Source organism: Strongylocentrotus purpuratus, unplaced genomic scaffold (assembly GCF_000002235.5).
Source record: "Strongylocentrotus purpuratus isolate Spur 01 unplaced genomic scaffold, Spur_5.0 spur5_scaffold_15, whole genome shotgun sequence".
Taxonomy (NCBI): domain Eukaryota; kingdom Metazoa; phylum Echinodermata; class Echinoidea; order Camarodonta; family Strongylocentrotidae; genus Strongylocentrotus; species Strongylocentrotus purpuratus.
The window spans coordinates 7,294,896-7,314,931 of NW_022145600.1; the positions used below are offsets into that span (position 1 = coordinate 7,294,896).

General features: G+C 37.5%; 1 protein-coding gene across 2 annotated transcripts in view; it reads right to left on the minus strand.

Moving 5' to 3' along the window:
* Nucleotides 1–16,456, minus strand: part of LOC584043 (zinc transporter ZIP13) — a 29,076-nt gene extending 12,620 nt beyond the window's left edge. For both annotated transcript variants that reach the window (XM_030985473.1, XM_030985474.1), the window contains exons 1-3: nucleotides 16,004–16,456; nucleotides 14,090–14,191; nucleotides 2,560–2,723 (exon numbers count right to left, since the gene is read on the minus strand). In XM_030985473.1, the coding sequence (XP_030841333.1) occupies nucleotides 2,560–2,723; nucleotides 14,090–14,191; nucleotides 16,004–16,382 (645 nt within the window). In that variant the 5' untranslated portion in view covers nucleotides 16,383–16,456. The remainder of the gene's footprint in view (nucleotides 1–2,559; nucleotides 2,724–14,089; nucleotides 14,192–16,003) is intronic.
* Between the last annotated feature and the right edge of the window lie 3,580 nt (nucleotides 16,457–20,036).

A 20,036-nucleotide genomic window follows, 5' to 3' on the forward strand; every position in this document is an offset into this window, starting at 1 on the left:
GCAGTCATTAATACTTTTATATGCCGAAAAAAAATAGACTAAAAAATGAAAAATTAAAAATATTTATCATTTTTGTCGAAGACGGGATTCGAACTCTTGCGTACAACAAGAGGTGTACCGAAAACCAACGCTTAGACCACTCGGCCATGGCCCGCCGTTAACATGCTTGGCAGTTTTCTCCAATATATACATTAAAATGGATTGAAACCGGCTTCGCGTGTGATGAATGCTTCGCAAAAGCTCCATATACGGACTCTTCTTTTACTTTTGCAATGCATATTGGCACGAACTTAGATCAAGATCTATCGGCAGATGTTTTTTTGTTTTTGGAAGTTTATTTTCGTCTTCATGTCAACAATGCAAGATAAAATTGTCGGTAAGATCGATCGAGATTCAATTGTATTGAAATTACCGACCAATCCTTCGCACACATACGGCATCCTCCATCGCTCAAACCATTTTTTAACATGTAAACCTATGGGGTAACCATGGAGGCTGACCAACTGTTTTTAATAACCATGGTTATTAAAAATATTGAAATGCATGGTTACCGAGAATTTTACAGGAACAGTTGAAGTTTATGAATGCAATTCGACCAATCAGATGGCTGGATTTCTTAAGTGAGGTATATAAATATCCTTATTCTCATTATCCATTTCCCGTCCAGTTTCTTACGAATACTGTTCTCAATCCTCCCATTCTCATTTTTCATATTTTCACTCATCTCTAATTAGAACTTGTCCCAAATCAAAACATGAGTAACAATAATTGTTTAACTTGGCTTAACATACATTATTAAAACTAAATGTTCTATTAAACAAAATTATCAACAAAATGATATTTTGCATGGATGATACAAAGAACTTCAGAGAGGTCCCAGAGGTCTCAGTGAAAATATACAAATATTGACTGCTCATGAGGATGAAATTATCATTTCCAAGGTGGAGTTCATACCGGTCCTTCTATCACCCGAAGCAAAGCCGAGGGGGTAATAGAAGGGCCAGTATTTGAACGAAATCGAGGGAGTGATAATTTCCACCACCATCCAATTACAGAGCAGTCCTTATTTTTTTTGTTTATCCCTCATGCTTTCATTAACAGGTCAGTAGAAAAGAAATCCAACATCAAGAGTCTATTTAACATATTTACAGTCTTTCGGAGTTCAAAAGTTTCAAATAACCAACGCTAAACGAAATCAAACATACGGAAATCAAATCTATACAGTGTAGTGCAGTAACTGCGGCGCAGCGTAAAACGATGGCTTGAGCGCCGTGATGACACGCCTGAGTTGGGGGCTGGAAGGCATTTGAAATCCTGTTTGCTCTGTGTGTGTGCATGAATCGCAGATTGGTCAGGCGTACTATCACAGATCTATTTGCGTTATTATTGTTGTTATTTCGAGGTAGTTTTCATGAAAAGACCAATAAAACAGAAGCTTGGACTATGAATATGTTGGCATAGATCACAGAATTTGTATAATTATTTTCAGAGTAAAGATTTTACGCGAAAATAGGTCCATGGTTTGCGCCAATTGTCGCAATCGCCACGACTCGAATCGAGTGTGTGTACGTGTGTGACGGTGAGCGTGAAATACACGTATACTATGGGCGCCTGGCCTACAAAGCATATCCTATAGAAAGACGCATAACACGGGTAAGCCCTACCCGTGAGAGCGTGCATTTCTTACACCCCCTCACCCGCGTGAGTCATCTGTTAATGTGTATTTCTCTTACACGCTACAAAGCGAATCCTATAGCAAGAGGCCTTACTCAAGATACGCCGCAGCCTTTACAATGAGACTTGCTACACCCGTTGACGCGAGTGGATTCTCGTCCATCGTGTGTCTCTTCGTCTCTCTTTGATAATTAGATAGAGGGCGGGTGCACGCCTTGTCAACTCGCTCTCGCGGGTTCGTCGCCTCCTCGCAATCCACGACGCCCGCCGTGCTCTCGTCCGCCCGTCCTCCCCGGCACCCCGAAACCGCGTTTAACGGCATGGACGTCGATCGCGGGGTCGAGGTGGCACGCGGGTTACGGGAGACAGGCCTCGTGGAATTGTGCCACCGTTCCCGCGCCATGGCGGAGGCGAGCGGGGTCGGGGAAAGGCGTTTTTGAGGAACCGTTTTGCCCCGTTTTGGACCCCCCGCGGCGATTTTGCGTATTAATAATATAGATTGTCTGCTCGGGAACAGAAAGGCATTGACCTATATCCTTTTAAAAAGAGTTGATGCTCCCCTGGCTCTCAAAGGAAACTTGTTTACGTTGACTTTATCCCTTATATACATTGTACGTGTGAAACTGTATTGTATGATCGCATTGCATGTACATATTTGGGAATGCTTTCTACCAAATGGGTGTTCCCTTTTTTTCTTCCTTGCAAAGACAAACAGGGATTTCAATATGCTGATTACATAATACTCAATATTTTGGTCACTACATCACAAAAATTCAAAGAAAAATATCAGCTATGTATATACTGTATATAACTAACATATATTATGTTACATTCATATTATAGTCTAATTTGGAATTTTGACAAGTAGATAACCCTAATACATACCTTATCGCCATTTTGCATTATTGCTGTTTTGATACCGCCATTTTGTTCTTCCTTTGGACATGAACTTTCTGCTTCTTCTTCACCAAAGATCTTCTCTATGGACAAGAAAAGGACCATTCCAAAGATGACCCACAGACCAACTGTGATTTGCCCGTTATAATCATCTAAAAGAAAATGGGAGACAGAATCATTAGAAGGAAGTTAAAATTCAGATTTCAGAACAAATTACATCCTTTTATAAATGTAATGCTTCCTGGGAGAAATTTCAATAGTTTAAACATATTTGTGGCTTACACCCAGTAAATAAGATCGATTGATCGATCTGTAATTGAAAAACAGTCAGTCAAAATACATAAATAAATCAAATAATTAGACCTTTTCAAAAAAACATGTAGTTGAAAAATCATTCCAAAAGAGAAAAAAATGCAGGAGACCGCCAATACAAATTATCAGGGACTACATAGATTTACATTGTGTAGAACAAAAATTACAGTAATTTAGTTTCCATCCATGAAAATACATGTAGATCAATAACAGAGAGAGTTGGTTCCATCTAATGTAACGTGTGATTGATGACATACAGTAATTACTTAATAAAAAAACATAACTTTTGCAATTACATGTACATTAACCGTGGCACGAAGCACCTCAATTATTATGAGCCAATCAATTTAAAAAGTGTGGCAACTCTCTACTGTGCATTAATGGAAAAACTCATGTCAGGATTCGAGAAGAATGATTTAATTTTGTTTCATTTCTTTAGGTCTTCGGGTACATGTACATGTACATTATGATTTCTCAGTACACGTCTTGTATAAATGTAATTGAGTTTAACTTGAGTTTAAAGAAAACAGTCAATACTCATACAATTCGCCTTCTCATCTGATAGTTGGTTTAAAAATATGATGACCTAATTTTTCACAATTTCTGGAATTGTGCCCCCCACCCCCACCCGAATCTGCATCTGTTGCAACTCCAGGTTGAACGTAATTGCCCTATATTACACATGGGATGAATATATGACCCCCTCCATGGCTGCATGGCAAGGGTCAATAATGTGGCATATAAGATATACTGTAGAGTGACCATACTGCTAATCAATCAGCTTCCTATCAGTGAATACCAGATGTGGATTCATAACATTGCAAGGTTTGCAGCCAGTTTATTTGCAGTACACAGAAGGCCTACATGTAACCATGGACCTACTTCCATGGTGTAAATAGATTAGGACGAGCTGCATGTCTGCATGTCTACTATAAGCAATGAGCACCTTGTTACTCTCATCTTAGGCCAAATAAAAAACAAAAAACATGTTTAGCGTCCTGTTTTTTTCGAAAAATAGGAAGGAGGAGGCCCTTTTTATTTTTTATTTTTTCTTTCAAAATGGCCGCTCAAAATGGCCGCTCGGTGCATTTTCCCTGACAGTCGGGGTTATTTTTTTTCAAGATGGCCGCCGACAATTTTAAATTTTCTTTTTTTTTTAACAGAAATAGAGCCATTTTAGCAGTGTTTTTCATGTTTTTTTTCTTTCAAAAAAAAAAAAAAAAAAAAAAAAAAAAAAAAAAAAAAAAAAATAGGAGGCGGCCCCCAAAAAGGAAGCGGGCGGGGACGCTAAACATGTATATTTTTTTTAATGGCCTTATGTAGGCCTATATGTACATGTACTTACTTGGTTTAATATTCAACACGTTGTATCCTCCGAAAAAGTGCTCTATAAAACCAACTACCGGTATATGTATACATTTATAATCATCAGGGGCTGTCAAATTCAAACTCTGGTGTACATCTGTACTACGCCAGTTCCAGGTACATGTATATGGATTTGCCTACCGGTACATGTTCATTTGATTGCAGGGATTCCAAATATATGATTAAAGTTTGGATGCCAAGCAGGTCACAAAAGACAGGAAATCAAACGTCCATGGAGTTATTAGGACAATAACTCCGTGGCACTGGTCAGGGAAATGCTGGGCAAGCAATTTGAGTCATGAATCACTTGTACATGTAGGCCACTTTATAATCTACATTATACATATACAAATACAATAAATAAAATAGACTGCATAACGTCTTGCAGAAGTTACATATCAATTATCAATGAACCTTAGAAGTTATTAGAAGCCTACATGTAGATGTACAGGTAGTGAGTCTAATGCCAGTACAGGTGTAATCCATGTACAATGAGATGTAGCATTCTGAACTTCATAGTGTGTAGCTTGACCGGCTTCACTTTTACAGGTATTTTTGTGGCGTACAAAAGCTGTACATGTAAGTTCTTGCTTTAAAGGTACTACATGTATGTCCCTTTTGCAGCCAACCTCAAATTCTGTAGAACTTTGCAGGAATTATGAATATGTCATGTATGTCCTATCTGTGAAATTTAAACGTTAGCAGTGTCCTCATATTCAAATTATGCAAGGAAACCCGTTTACTTGCTAGACTTCACTGTCAGACACTATTGAGTGACTGACTGGCCTTTTTTCTTCTTTGGTAATAACATACATGAAAAGAGTTGTAAAGGGTACATGAGCATTTGTCTACATCAATAACCCACTTCTTGTGATGGCCAAGATTAAACTGATTGAATCTTTGCGCAGCATAAAACGTATGACCATTCGGTTCAATTGTCTGAAAATCAAGACTATTACTTTTGGGCTCTATAGCCCTAAAGTCGATTTGACAACTAATAGTCATTATTTTCCCACTTGAAGACATTTTCAAGCCCCACCTTTTTTAGGGAAGTTCTAAATAAGTATTATCTTTCAAATGCAGTTGGAACTTTTTCATTTTTTTGGCCTGCAAATGGGACATAGTACCTTTAATGACAAATTTATGTAAAATAAATCATTGCTCTACACGAGGGAGACAGTATAGTATACAGGACCTGCAGAAATAACATAATATGGGACCAGATGGCAAGTACATGTATGTTTTGATTGGACGAGAATATGCCGTTAACTACTGGTTTCAGGAGCATGCAGTGCTGGGGAAAATATCATCAAAACAGATTTATAGATGTACCTCTGAGAAGGGCCTTCAAATATTATTGTAAAGCCAGGTGTATTTTTCAACACACATAGGGTTTATTGATTTCAGCAGTGATACAAAATTACATAGACAGTAAAAGACCTGTCTGGACATTTCTTGCCACATGTACCTCAATACATGTACAAGTATGATAGGGAAGGGGGGGGGGGGGGGTCTGATGTCACCAATAACAAGTTTCAGTTTCCCAATTTAAAATAATAATAAAACTTACGTATAACATTACAGTGTATACTGCCATTGAATTAAACCAAAAGTTTGATGCTGCTGATCACGGTTCAAATTAATTTTTTGTCCATGGGGGCTCTTCCCCCCAAAAAAGAGCCCGTGAGCCTTCTCACGGGGGCTCTTTTAGTACTGACGGGGGCTCTTTTTTATACAAATATCCATTGAATTGGTACCTATGATACTCCTCAATTATTTGCTATTTCATCATTATCATTTCAATCAGCATTTTCCCTCTTACAAATTTACAAGCTACATAGCTGTTACTGGCCTGTGTATAATACGCATACAACACTGATCTTTATGATGTCTTTAACGTGACATATCTTCTTCTCCCCTTGCAAACGAGAAAGAAAACAAGGTCATTAAAAGGGATTAAGCGACAAATAATGATTGTGATTCAAATTGATGCGAATATTTGTTTGAATAAGCACTGCTATTCACCCGAATCTTCTTTGTAAAAACAACTTTTACAAATCTCAGCCATGCTTACTGAGTTGAGACGTTCCATTCAATGTAAAATACTCATTAAAGAATAAACTTCTCCTAATCTGAAAGTGATCTTACAACACAGTGGCAGATTTGCATGGCTGAGATTTGTAAAAGTCGTTTTTACAAAGAAGATTCTGGTGAAAAGCATTGCTTATTCAAAAAAAAATCCTTGCATCAATTTGAATCACAATGATTATTTGTCACATGATCCTTTTATTAAATAACCTTGTTTTCTTTTTTGTTTGCAGTGTTTGCACTGCGAGCTGAATCGGTAATAGTCCGGCAGCCAAATCCAGATTATTGGCCTAACCTTGTTTTAGGGTCTATAGTTTTTTTTTCAATGGATTTTGATTGCCTAGACCTTCTATTTCAAGAATCCGATTGCTGACACTCTGTCAGCCTTGAGCAATTTAAGATATATGACGTCATACAAAATGGCCGCCAAAGTACATGATTTTCCTTTAAAAATGAATAATAAATATATAATAAGGGTTTTTTTCTACAATTTTTGGCAGCCAAATGTCTGTATCTCTCTAAGACCATCACTAAAAAAATGTTTCGTGATGTTGCATGGCCATAGATGACCAGCTTATTTGCATATTTTGAAATAGCGCCCTCTATAAACATATTAATTTGAATGAAATATGTGTGCCAGCGAAATGCCAATTTCTTAAATTTATGTCACGTTGAAATCATATTTAATGCTTTTTGGGGCAACAATTGCAGTTGTGCTGCATTAATCTTTCATCGTGTTTGGTACAAATGAAGAGTTTCATTCCAAAAGGAGCTAAATCCACTTTGGGTACTTCTGAGTAAATCAACTTTTTTTATATCTCCATTTTCCCTTTAGCCATGTTGTTATATATGTTAAAGGTGTCACCCTGGACCAATAATATATGAAAAGAAAAAATCTACCAGTTTTTCCTGATTTTTACTAAATTTTTAGATTTTTGTTTATCGTGGATTTAGCTCCTTTTGGAATGAAACATGATATTGTACCTGAAAAATGTCATATTTTCTCAATAAAGTCACTGAAATTTATTTAAATTTAGTAGCAAACCTTTCCTTTTAAATAATAATAGTAAAATCACAACTAAAAAACCTTTGAAAAGAAAATAAACAACATATCACAGTTTTCATTCCAAAAGGAGCTAAATCCGTTTCATTCCAAAAGGAGCTAAATCCATGTTTCATTCCAAAAGGAGCTAAATCCACAAAATCTAAAAAATTAGTGAAAATCAGAAATAACTGGTAGATTTTTTTTCTTATCATATATTATTGGTCCAGGGTGACACGTTTAACATAAATAACAATATGAAGGTACATGGCTAAAGGGAAAGTGGAAAAATAAAAAAAGGTGATTTTCTCAGAAGTACCCAAAGTGGATTTAGCTCCGTTTGGAATGAAACCGATTTGGATTTAGCTCCTTTTGGAATGAAACATGATATTGTACCTAAATATTTTCATACTTCCTGGTGAAATTTTTTAATGTTATATATTGCATTTTGTCCCCATGTAGTAAATAAGTATTTTAAGACAAATAACTCAATTTTGATAAAATATGGATTTAGCTCCTTTTGGAATCAAGCTCTTCAAATATAGATAGGGTAGGTCTGGGGAATGGAAGAACCTTAAGTACATTTGCATAATTTACATAAACATGAACAATGTTACACATACAGACATTTTTGTATTCTCTTTAGTATTTTTTCTCTTTATTTGGTAACGAAATTGTGGTCATGATGTAACAGATTAATAAGATAAAAATGATTAATGACGTCATCACCAAAGGTCTCTCATTACCTACATGTGTAGGTAATAAGGGACAGTTACAAATCCAGACATTTTAAATACAATTTGAATGAAAATTGAAATTGGGATTGTTATAGTTAGTTCAAACACTTTTTGAAAGAGATACATGCAGCCAATGAACTTACTGTAATTTTGAAACGATTTTAAAACAATGTGGCCCAAAATATTTCTGTAGCTTTTTGTTTACAGTAATAAAGGTGCTCTCAATTATGTTAAAATACTTTCAGAATAATGTTCTGGCAGTATGACTTTTACATTGATCAAACTCACAGCATAGAAACAACTTCTTAAAATTAAATGAATTCAAATTAGAATGGTGACACGTACAACCAAATATGTTTCATGATAGTGCCTTTCAACATGAAATGGACAACTGGGGAGAAGTAGGCCCCCATCTTGGACCTGGTGTCCCCCATTACCTACACACATTTCTGATCAGACACCATTCATAATGTGAATTGCAACACCCATTCACAATACACAATGGCCATAAGCTTTCTGTGATGGTTGGCACATTTCATAAACTTCCTTTTAAAACTAAATTTTAAGAGCCCCCCCCTAAATATCTGCATACACCACAACATTCAGTGAAAATTGTGTTTTTATATCAGAGCAAAATTTTACGATCAAAATTGCTTATCTTGGTCAATTTTGCCAATTTTCTCAGAGAGAGAACGCATTGTAGTCTTCGAAATGAATTGGATATATGCAGTAGTATTGTTGAAGGCCACATATGTCGCTATATCAATATTGGAGCCAACACGGACAGACAGTGATGGGTTCAAGCTTGGTGGTCTCCAATTCCCTACACCTACCCTACATATGTCAAGAAAAAAATGGCTATGAAAGAATTAATTTTTCATCAAATCGGTGAGAAGTGGTTTTACGGCACACATTGTTATTCAATTGATAGGCTTTATTTAGACCAGCATTGCTCCAACGTCAGTGAATGTGGATAAAGCAGTTGACATCTATACTAGACAGATGCATGATTTTCAAAAGAAATTACGTGGTAGATTCTATGACACAATTTCCAAGAAAGTTCAAACCGTGGCAGCCATGAAGAAGTCAATGTTGGGATACGAAAGTCTATGAAAAGTTGATCTACTCCAGAGTAGTAGGACTGCAGACAAGTTCAAGAGAGGTCAATGTCAAGGACATTTTGTCATAAGAGCTTTCACCAGTCCCAACAGCACTTTTTGATGATTCTGGAAACGAGCACTCCCATGTCAAAGACGGACTTATAGAATTTGACAAAAGTTGAGATGTCAGCCAGGCATAAGACACTGGAACAATCTTGTACAGTCATTGATGGTTGTGCTCTGCTGTGGATGAAAATCTGATGATGTTTGCTTGGTGTTTGACAGATCCGAGAGTATCTAGAGGTCATAACGGGTCGAGAGTCTTCCAACTGAGTCCCGCGTCACTGCTGCCCTCCAAGAAACTATCTCTTACTGTTCGTCGTCGTCGTCGTCATATAGATCATGGCTCACCCTTGTGACCCGTTTGATGAGACCTTTCGATCGGCATCTGTCTCCCGGTAGAGTGTCTTTAGTATTTAGAGGGTGGCTAGTGATTTCCCTAGGTCGTCAGTCCATCTGAACTTGAGTCTTCCTTTGTTACGTGTTCCTTCAAAGGTACCTTGAATGATAATTTGTCAAGGTTGTCTCCTGATCTTCGGCTAACGTGACCAAACTATTGTAGCTTGTACTTGTCAATCCTGGTAGCAAGTGGCAGTTGATCTCCGATGATGGACATTAATTGTGTCCATTGGTGTTGTAATCTCTTCATGATATCCCAAGTAGTTTCCTCCAACACCACATTTCAAAGGCAGATATTGCCGAGCTTCCATCCTCCTTGACAATCATTGACCCAAGAACATTATATAAACTTGTCCATTTGATCAACTTCTTCTCCATCAACCACCATGCTCTGTTGCACGTAGTTAATTTCCACCAATCATGATCTTGGTCTTTTTCACATTGGGTAGGGTCCAAATTATTAACTTGCATCCTTCACTCTTTTTTAAGGAGTTCTAGTAGTTCTTCTGATGTTCTTGTTATAAGTTTTGTCAGTGGCATACTGAGCAAAAACACTTAAAGGGGCAGAAAAACAATCTGCATCACCACCACTCATACATGTTACATGCAGGCCCCGCGGAACTTTTTAAAGCGGGGTGGGGGGGGGGGTGAAGTGTTTACGATCAGGAAGAGAGGAGCGCAAATTGGCGTGGTGTTCAAGGGGCACAGCCCCCGGAAGCTCAATGGTTTCAGGCATTTATTAACTGTAAGATGAACATATTTTGATACCTCATTTCACCTCGGGTCACTTTCTTTCTTTCTTTCTAGTTCTCTTTAACATACTTTATACAAAAAGTGAGGGGAGCTCAAGTCCCCTGAGCCCCGCTGTTCTGCGGACCCTGACATGTAGGCTTTGAAATAAGCATATTTTGTGCTTGACTGTGAATTTAGGATTTGTCATTTTCCAACATACGCTTAACAAATAATAATTTACTAAAAAGTGAGAAAAAACCCAGGAAAATCATGTCATTTCAGCAACATTTGTAAATCACTGGTATCGAATATATAGAAAAAACAGTTTGAATTTTGTTTGGGGGTTCAACTGTCCCCAACCCCCCCCCCCCCAACCCTTCCCCATCAATACGCCAGAGAGTGTTGTATTGCCGGCGTATCTTAGGTTGGTGATCGTTCGTCCACCAACAGAAACTTGACCATAAAATGCCTTTCTCATGATGAATTCAGCATAGATGTTGAAAAGTTATGGTGATAGGATGCAGCCTTGACGGACAACTTGACCAATAGTAAACCTTTCGGTGTAGCCATTCTCTGTTCTTACTGTTGCTTCTTGGTATTGGTAGAGCGACTGGATGAGTTGAATTATATGTGCTGGAAAGCCCATCTAGCTCATAATCTTCCATAGGCGTTTATGTTGTACGCAGTCAAAAGCTTTGGAAAGATCAATAAAGCTAGGGAGAGAAGTTGTTGAAACGTGTCTCTAGTGTTGCTAACTTCACTATCTTTTCATGACAACAAACTACAGTTGATCGACATCATAATTATATGCGCGAGTCTGCAGGATGATTGGGTGATCAGAAAAAGGCAAAAGCACAAGCAGGCCTTTACCGTCAAGATGAGGTTCTTGTTGAAATGATTCCAGGCAGTGATGTCATGCCAAGGAAAAGTCTGTCCACAACATAGTTATCTGACATGATGAAGCAGGCAACATCAGGCAACATCAAAGTACAGCAAGCGATTTGAATTGATGCTAATGAGAAGATGTATGTTAGGGTCCTAGTGGATGACACAGACGTCTACGTACTACTTTTGCATCATTATCTACATGACGAACTTATAAAACGCCAATGACCATGGAGACGCCCCTTCACAAATCGCACCGTTATTGATGTTCCTGCCAATGTAGACAAGTTAGAAGATATCATTCCATCGATGTTGGCAGGACATGCGTTGACGGGATGCGACACTCTTGGGGCATACTTTGGCATTGGATAGGGTACAATGCTGAAAGTGATGAAGCAGAAGATTCGACTCCCTTAGGACTCAGTTGGCAATGTTGATGCAGCATGGTCATATGTCATCACTCAACCTACTCAATGCTTTGCTTCATGTTGTGGACAGTCAACAACCAACTGAATGTCAGAGGCTCGTATCAACGTGTGGCTATCAAGGGTCCGAAGACTAAGAGCTCCAAATACCCCCAAACCTTGCCTCACTACCTCAAACTACTGAAGCGTTTGTAGAAAATGTTAAGAGAGCTCATTTGCAAACATGCGTGTGGAAGCACGCATTACAGTCACGACCTCACTTTGCAGAATTAAGTGTTAAATGACACCCTCTTCCGCATGGAATATTTTAGGGTTCCCAACACTTTAGAGGGCTTTTAAACAAATTTCAAGATTTCGAAGCAAACTTATAAACGGATATAGTCCTGTATCGTATTGGTAGTTCGTAATTTTTAGGTTAATTAAAAAGAATCTAGTACCTTAGAATACAAATCTAGTTTCTTAACGCTGTCGCTGAAAATGGGCATTTATCAGCATATGCCACCTCATAGCTATGGGACAGAGAGCATAAAATTCAACCGTGTTTTCTTCGAGTATCAAATTACAAAATAAAAATAAATGTGCAGCACAATTTTTACTCACTGTATCCAGTGCATCTGACTCATGACATATGATAATCTCATGTTAGAAATTGGTATTTGGCCATCATTTTGAACTATGCAAGTTAAAGGCCCACTGCACTACTGGTAGCTACTTGCGCCCTCTATATAACAAACAATGCCTAATCGGTGACTATTAGTCCCCCATGATCCTCTTTTTCTTATGTTAACTGAGAGCTGAGTTGATGAGATAACCATCTGTCCAGTGACCTTGCAGACCGGTCTAATCCCTCCTGTAAACTACGGCAGATAAGCTTTAATGTGTCTATAGAGGGCGCCATTCCAAATTATGCAAATTTGCATATCATTTGTGATCATACAGCATCGCAATTTTTATTTAGTGATGATTCTAGAAAAAAAATCAAGATATTTGACTGCCATTTAATGTAGTAAAATGCTGTTAAAACTTTTTATATCATTAATTTTGGTTAAAAAGGGGATTTTGGCGGCCATTTTGTATGACGTCACATATCTCAAATTGCTCAATGCTGACAGAGTGTCAGCAATCGAATTCTTCAAATTGATGGTCTAAGGAACTATAATCCGAAGAAAAAAAAACTATAGACCCTAAAACAAGGTATACCGAGATGGCTGCCGGACTATAATAACTAGGCCTACTTATAAAACGAGAAATCTTGCACGCTAATCTAAGTTCCATTTCATTGGTTTAAGGTTTAAAAATTGAAACTCAATATTGTGTTAAAGATATAACAGAAAAGATAATCTTTATTTTATAATTCCACGGGGGCGATTTTTAATTTTGTAATCGCCCCCGTGAGCAACCTGACGGGGGCGATTATGTAGCTCATGGGGGCGAATCGCCCACCGCCCCCGTGTATTTTGAGCTCTGGTCTGGACATTTCTTGCCACATGTACCTCAATACATGTACAAGTATTGTATCTGGGCACATTTCTACTGGGAAGGGAGGGGGGGGGGGTCTGATGTCACTTACCAAATAACAACTTTCAGTTTCCCAATTTAAAAAATAATAAAACTTACAACATTTTAGGACAACCCTACAGTTAATACTGCCATTGAATTAAACCAAAAGTTTGATGCTGCTGATTGTATCATACAGGTTGGTCCAAAAGTTTACATACACCTGGAAGAAAAACATTGGAAGAAAAACATTTCACTCATATCGTCCTTGTTTTCAAGAAGTGACGGTAGTGAGGAAAATCATAACGCAAAGTGAATGCAATTTTTTTTCACTACTGTCACTTCGTGAAAACAGCGACGATATATTCTCAACTGCACTCATTCCTATCAAAGTTAACATTATAAATGTCTCAGAGTGAATAGTAATGTGTATACTTTATAAAACAGAAACCAAAACTTGTCTATCTTCCTAAAGTAAAAAGGTTGACAGGAATGAGTGAAGTTGTGATAATGTGTATGTACAGCTGTAAACTATTCAGCTCAACTGTACATGAACATGTAGCAATTGCATTGCATGTTTTTACAGGTGCATAGCTTTATTTCCCCTGTTGCGTGTGGACCCACTGCCATATTATTACAGTTAAGGTCTACCTGTAGATGTAAATGTACAGATTGAACTATGAATAATTAATAAAAACACTCAACAGCAAACAAAAAAAATATAACAAAACTAACATGCACTGTTACACCAAACTGTCCTAAGAACAAGTTCGCAAACATCCCATTTAAAAGCATATCAAAATTATTACAATTTTAAAGGGATGTTGGTGTACTTGTATTTTTTATGGTTTTGTGAAACAATGCCTAGAGACTTACCATGATCAATATGAGCCCAAGCTTCAGGAAGTAGATGTATGAAGACGTCTCCAAGCAGACCTCCGACAGCAAAACTTAGGATACAATTAAACTTGGCTGCCCCTGAAATGACAAATCATGAAATCATGTATTTAAAAAAAAACAAGAAAGTACTATTTGAGAAATATGTTGTCCCATTCTTATATGCACATGTGATGTGTTTATCTAGTTTGCAGGTGATGGTATGAAAATAAAATGACTATCTCTCTCCCATTGGCAATTCAGTCATGATATTTCATTTGCCATACTGGTACTCAATACATTTAAAGAGAAGGTTGAGTTCTGGGGAGACGTAATAAATAATTTGTGAGTGTTATCATTATTGTTATGCAAGTGTGGAAGAACATCAGATAAAAAGATGTTCCCAGAAAAGCATGGCTCTTCAAATGCTTCATATTATAAATGTGACATCTTATAGCTTAAGAATGAGGACCACATTTTTATGCCGCATGTTTGTGTAGTCTCATACAATGTATACCTCTTTCTAAGAACAGTGCTTGTTCCTTTTACCATGACTGGGCCAAATTTCTTATCATTTTGATGATTCCAGTATCCTTGCAGTACACACCACAATACATACATGTACTAGTATACTTATTTGCTACAAGATCAACTGTTTCTGATCAACACCGTCTCTTTCACAATGCAATCGCATGACCAGAAGTCAACTTTATCTTTAACTTAGGGCAGATAATCAAATATTGACAATAGAAACAATAGTGACACAATCATTCTCCAGATACATGTACAAGTATCAGTGAAAAAAATACACGGGGGCTCGGGCGAATTAGCCCCCGAAATGCCTAAAAGAGCCCCCGAAAATCAGAAAAGAGCCCCAGTAAATTTGCATAGAGTTCAATGCAAAACAAATTTTAGAATGTTATTTTCATGCAGGCAAGGTTGAAAAGTAGCCCCCGAAAAATAAATATTAATTTTTTCCCTGACAAGTATATCTCAGTGCTGAGAGTGCAAAGCAAACTTCACTTCTGTCTTTATCAAAATGATATTATAAAAACATGTACATACACATGTACATAGTCTACATCATGCAAAATGGAGTAAAAAATTGTGAGAAGATTTTGTTTTCTCTTCAAGCTATTCCATTTACAAACCTTAATTGGCCAATTAATCTTTAAGTAAACAACCCCAAACTACGTGTGCATTTTCAATTGAATGTGTGCACAAAGACGGTCATGGGCAATTGGGCATAGAAATATTCAGGAGCACTTTTTGTATCCACATACACAATGATTGAAAATAAAATTGATAAACAAAACCAGAAAAAAACTAAAGTTTTTTAAAACTAGAGTTGGTAAAATTGAAATCTTCTACCATATAATGTTTTCAATTTTACAGCACACAACAAGTTTACTTTTAAAAACTACTACATGTCAAAGTCTGCATGTACCTGGCTGTATGCACAGATGTTGTGTGTCCGGATAGTTGATTAACACAGCAATTTGAAGAAGTTTACAAACAATATATCATACACCAAACAATATACAACTGTATCATACACCTTCTAAGATTTATATTAGACAATATTTCAAAAGGACAAATATTCATAATGGTTAGTGCTACCGGTGTTTGATGAATATGGTCCTGTCATATCCAAAGGATAGGTCTAGTTGATTTAACAACGCAATTTGAAGAAGTTGACAAACAATATTTCAAATGACATATTCATAATGGTTAGACCTAGAGCTATTTGAGAAGTACATGGATTTAAGTTTGAAAAGTGTCCGGACACTCCCCCCCCCCCCCCCCCCCCCCCCCCCCCCCCCCCCCCGCCACCATCAAACTGTCATACATTTACATGCAGGATATGGCCATGGTAATGTACAGTACAGTATTTGACGAAAAACACGAATTTACCTCTTTCATCATGAGCTGATGGGTCGATTTCAATTGGCAAAAATAGAGGAACTATGCCACTCAGACCCACAAGAACAGTTGCTCCTAAAGCATAGATCCAGGCCTCGGTCTGGGAATAAGCATTATTTGTAAAGTCGTCTGTCTCTAAATCTTCTCTTCCACCATCCGACACTGGCTGTTCATCGTCGCCCAGCACCGTAAGCGTGCCCTCTGATCCCGGGTATGCCTTCGAGGTAGCCCTGGCCACTCGCGATGTTCGAGTTCGATGAATTTCACACCCGGCTAAACTCAGCGAAGACAGGAAAATAAGCCCTCCAAATACTATCAAGAAAGTACTACTAGATCTACATCTCTCACGAGATGAGATGGAGATGGCCATATTCTATCATAGTTCGGACTTCGAAATACATTCGAACTTCCTTTTTTTACTCCGGCGGCGGCCCGGGCAGGAATCAAAACAAACTCCACTCCTGTCGAATTCACCTGTCGCGTCGTACAAACCACCACTATGCCAAGATCAATTACTCACTCAACATCATTCGCAATCGTATGGTAGTATAGTAGAGAACCGATGCCTTTCACCCGGAGCGTTTTGTGAAAATGCACTAATTTGTTGTTTTGTCGAAAGCAAAGTCTGGTCCCCTTCCTTCCGGTGAATAAGAAATAATATTTTTTTTTAGACCTACATCAACAAATCCTTCTGATAATTCAACAATTATGGGTCTCAAGGAAAAAATGAAGAAGAAATTACCAAACTTTTTTACTTTTAGAGCCATCTGACAATCCCTCTCCAACATTCATTTTTGTTTATTTCATTTAAAAAAAAAAATTTATTTCATTTCCGGGAACTTAAAGGAGTTAGGCAATAACAAAGAATACAAGAAAACAAAGTATAATAAAAACAATATCACAAAAACAAAAACAAATTCAACGAATGCCTGGAGACTACTATAAGAAACTGCTGACTTTCTAAAGGCTCTCCTCATTGAGTGGTATTTTTGAAAGAGTTTTACCTTGAATTGAATGCCATGCAGTACCCCAAAAATGCCATCCAAAGTAAAACAAAACAAAAAACGATGATAATAAGGGTTGTCCATGTTTTATGGCTCCTGTCGACAATTTTTTTTTATCCGAAACCTAAATTTTTGATATTTATTAATTTATTAAAGGTAAAGACCAGTATTGGAAACGCCCCAGTTTCAAAAAATGAGATGGAAGCTCTCATTACCAATCATGACTTGTGAAAGAATATGTTTTGACTAATACATGATGATAAAAAATTTGCCGGGAAACCGCCTACTAATTCATATATTTGGTAAATTTGTTTCTCTCATGGTCTGTGAGAGATATAGGGTAGTCCCATATAATCTTTCTGTGTATAGTGCTTGTAACTTTACGAAGAATGGGCCAAATTTCTTATCATTTTGATGATTCCAGAACCTTGCAGATGCTAGATGCTAGATGATCAACCTTTTCTGATCGATTCCACAACGTTTCTTTCACAATGCAATCGCATGACCATAACTGGTCTTTATCTTTAATTTATTTTTCTTCTTCTTTTCATATATTAATTTGTTCATTTTTACATTGTCTAAGTATTGGTGGTGGTTGTTATTTTACCTGACTGCTAAGAAAGCATAAATGCTTGTAAAGCAACCAGACGGCCGACTCCTCTCCGACAGGACCTAAATGCCTTTTAGGGGTGAAATCTAGAGGCTTTGTTTATTCGTAAGGCTTGATATTAAGGGGAGGCAGAGTTAGATGTAATTAGTTTGCAGGCACAAACCCTTGACATGACAGTCGTTATTTTGTTTATACGTGTACCAGGAAATTAAATAAATAGAGAAAAACAATTCTGCACAGGATAAGGCTGACTGCATACAGCATAGCATGAAAGGCTATGTACTTTAATGAGCTTTTCCTGAAACAGCTTCCTTCTTCATCATCGTCGGTTGATTTTATTTGGCAATTAGCCATGCAGAATGGACTATTTTCGTCATAACATTTTTCTATTTTGAGGTCGGCAGACAAACGATCCGCCATGCAAGACTTCCAGATTAAGATTCCACTGCGCGCCGGGTACTACAGCTACAGACAGAGTAATCACTCTCTTACAGTTCAAGCCTTTCTAACTGGTCTTCAGCTGATAATATGCTTCATCAGCGTATTGTGTTTACGTGGACGTCTGTCCATGAACGGAAGCATGTCATGTCATCGAAGCCTAGGCTACTGTGCACTGAATAATTGCTCTAACACCCGGATATTTTTGTCTAGACGTAGGCCTAAATAACTCATAGAACAGTGATGAATGTTTCTCTCTGAATTTCATGACTTTTTTTCCTCCGCAGTCCATTTTTTGCTTCTTAATTTTTGCAATCAGGATGGCCTGTCGCTTTCTGAATGGGCGCCATTCAGGGCGTCACTATACGATTTTATAGGAGGAGTGTGAATTTTCCCGACACGGGACCATGGAGAGAGAGAGAGAGAGAGAGAGAGAGAGAGAGAGAGAGAGAGAGAGAGAGAGCGGGGGAGAGAGAATGCTTTCATTCCTCCTATGTGAGATGAGTTTATATATATTTATGCAAAAAATGCAATAAAAAGAAGAATGAAATAAAAAGAAGAATGAAATAGAATGGAGGATGAAATAAGAAGAATTAATAAATCAATGAAAATACTTTGAATGGGGTCGTACATGCATGCAGGCCTACAATCTGTTTTCCACAAAAATATAATCACGAAAACAAAAAGGGAAAAAATATTGAAATTTGAGGAAATATTCCAATTATACATTTTGTGCCTGTTTTTTGTTTAGTTTTACTTTGTTTTCTTTTGTGTCCTTTTTTCTCCTTCATCACTCTTTACAAAAGGATAAGGAAGGAAAAGTTTCAGTGTATTGTTTCATATTTCACAAGTTTGCATTTTACAATGTTTACACGAATAAAATGATACTAACAAACAAACATGGATATTAAATATTGTCATTTACAACAACAGAAAATAAGTACCTCATATAAATTATGACAGCTTGCATGGAGTGTTAATTGAAAAGATTGAAATAAAAGCAAAGTAAAATAGCAGTATATAGGCTTTCGAAATAGGTTCATCAGGGAATATCCACCGTGCTACTATAATGAGAGAAAATCATAAAAAGCACTATACCCACTTTAGCATGTTTGGCGACGTGGGGGTTTGGGGGGGGGGGGGGGGGGTCACGTAAAATACCGAAATACTATTTATATTGTATTTCAAAGATAATTTGAAAATCGGTTTCGATAATGCATTTGTTACATGCTTTTAAGAAATCTGTTTTGGGGAGTGATTTGGTATCACGTCATGAAGTGGCATTCCATTAGTTGATGATTGGCCTAATAATGACGATCAAAATAATGATAGCAACGACGATGTCAATAGAAACAAGAAAATGGAAAGAAGATGACAAAGACGAAGAAGGGGAATGAGAAGGAGAAAAAGTAAAAGAAGAAGAAGAAGAAGAAGAAGAAGAAGAAGAAGAAGAAGAAGAAGAAGAAGAAGAAAGAAGAAGAAGAAGAAGAAGAAGAAGAAGAAGAGAAGAAGAAGAAGAAGAAGAAGAAGAAGAAGAAGAAGAAGAAGAAGAAGAAGAAGTAGGAGGAGTAGGAGGAGGAGGAGGAAGACTCGGAGGACTCGGAGGAGCCGAATGAAAAGAAAGAAGAAGTAAACAATTTCAAGCATTCAAATAATTTCTTCCTTCCGAATACCCATTTACTCCTGACTATATACCTGGATGGCGAATGGCAGATGTAGATTGAAAAGCTGCCAGAGGACCCTTATAGTGGGGTGGCAGGTATTCGAACCCCGTGCCATGTGCTTTATCGCCCCTGCCTTAGCCACTAGACATGCTAGACCGGAATACCTCAGCACTTTCCTTTCATATCCCATTAATTATTTTCATCATTACAAAATTAAAAACTGAGTATGTGTTGGCACAATCATTAGCATCAGCATGATATAAATCCGCTGTGAGTTAGTAAAGGGAACACCCCCTCCCCACGCCCCT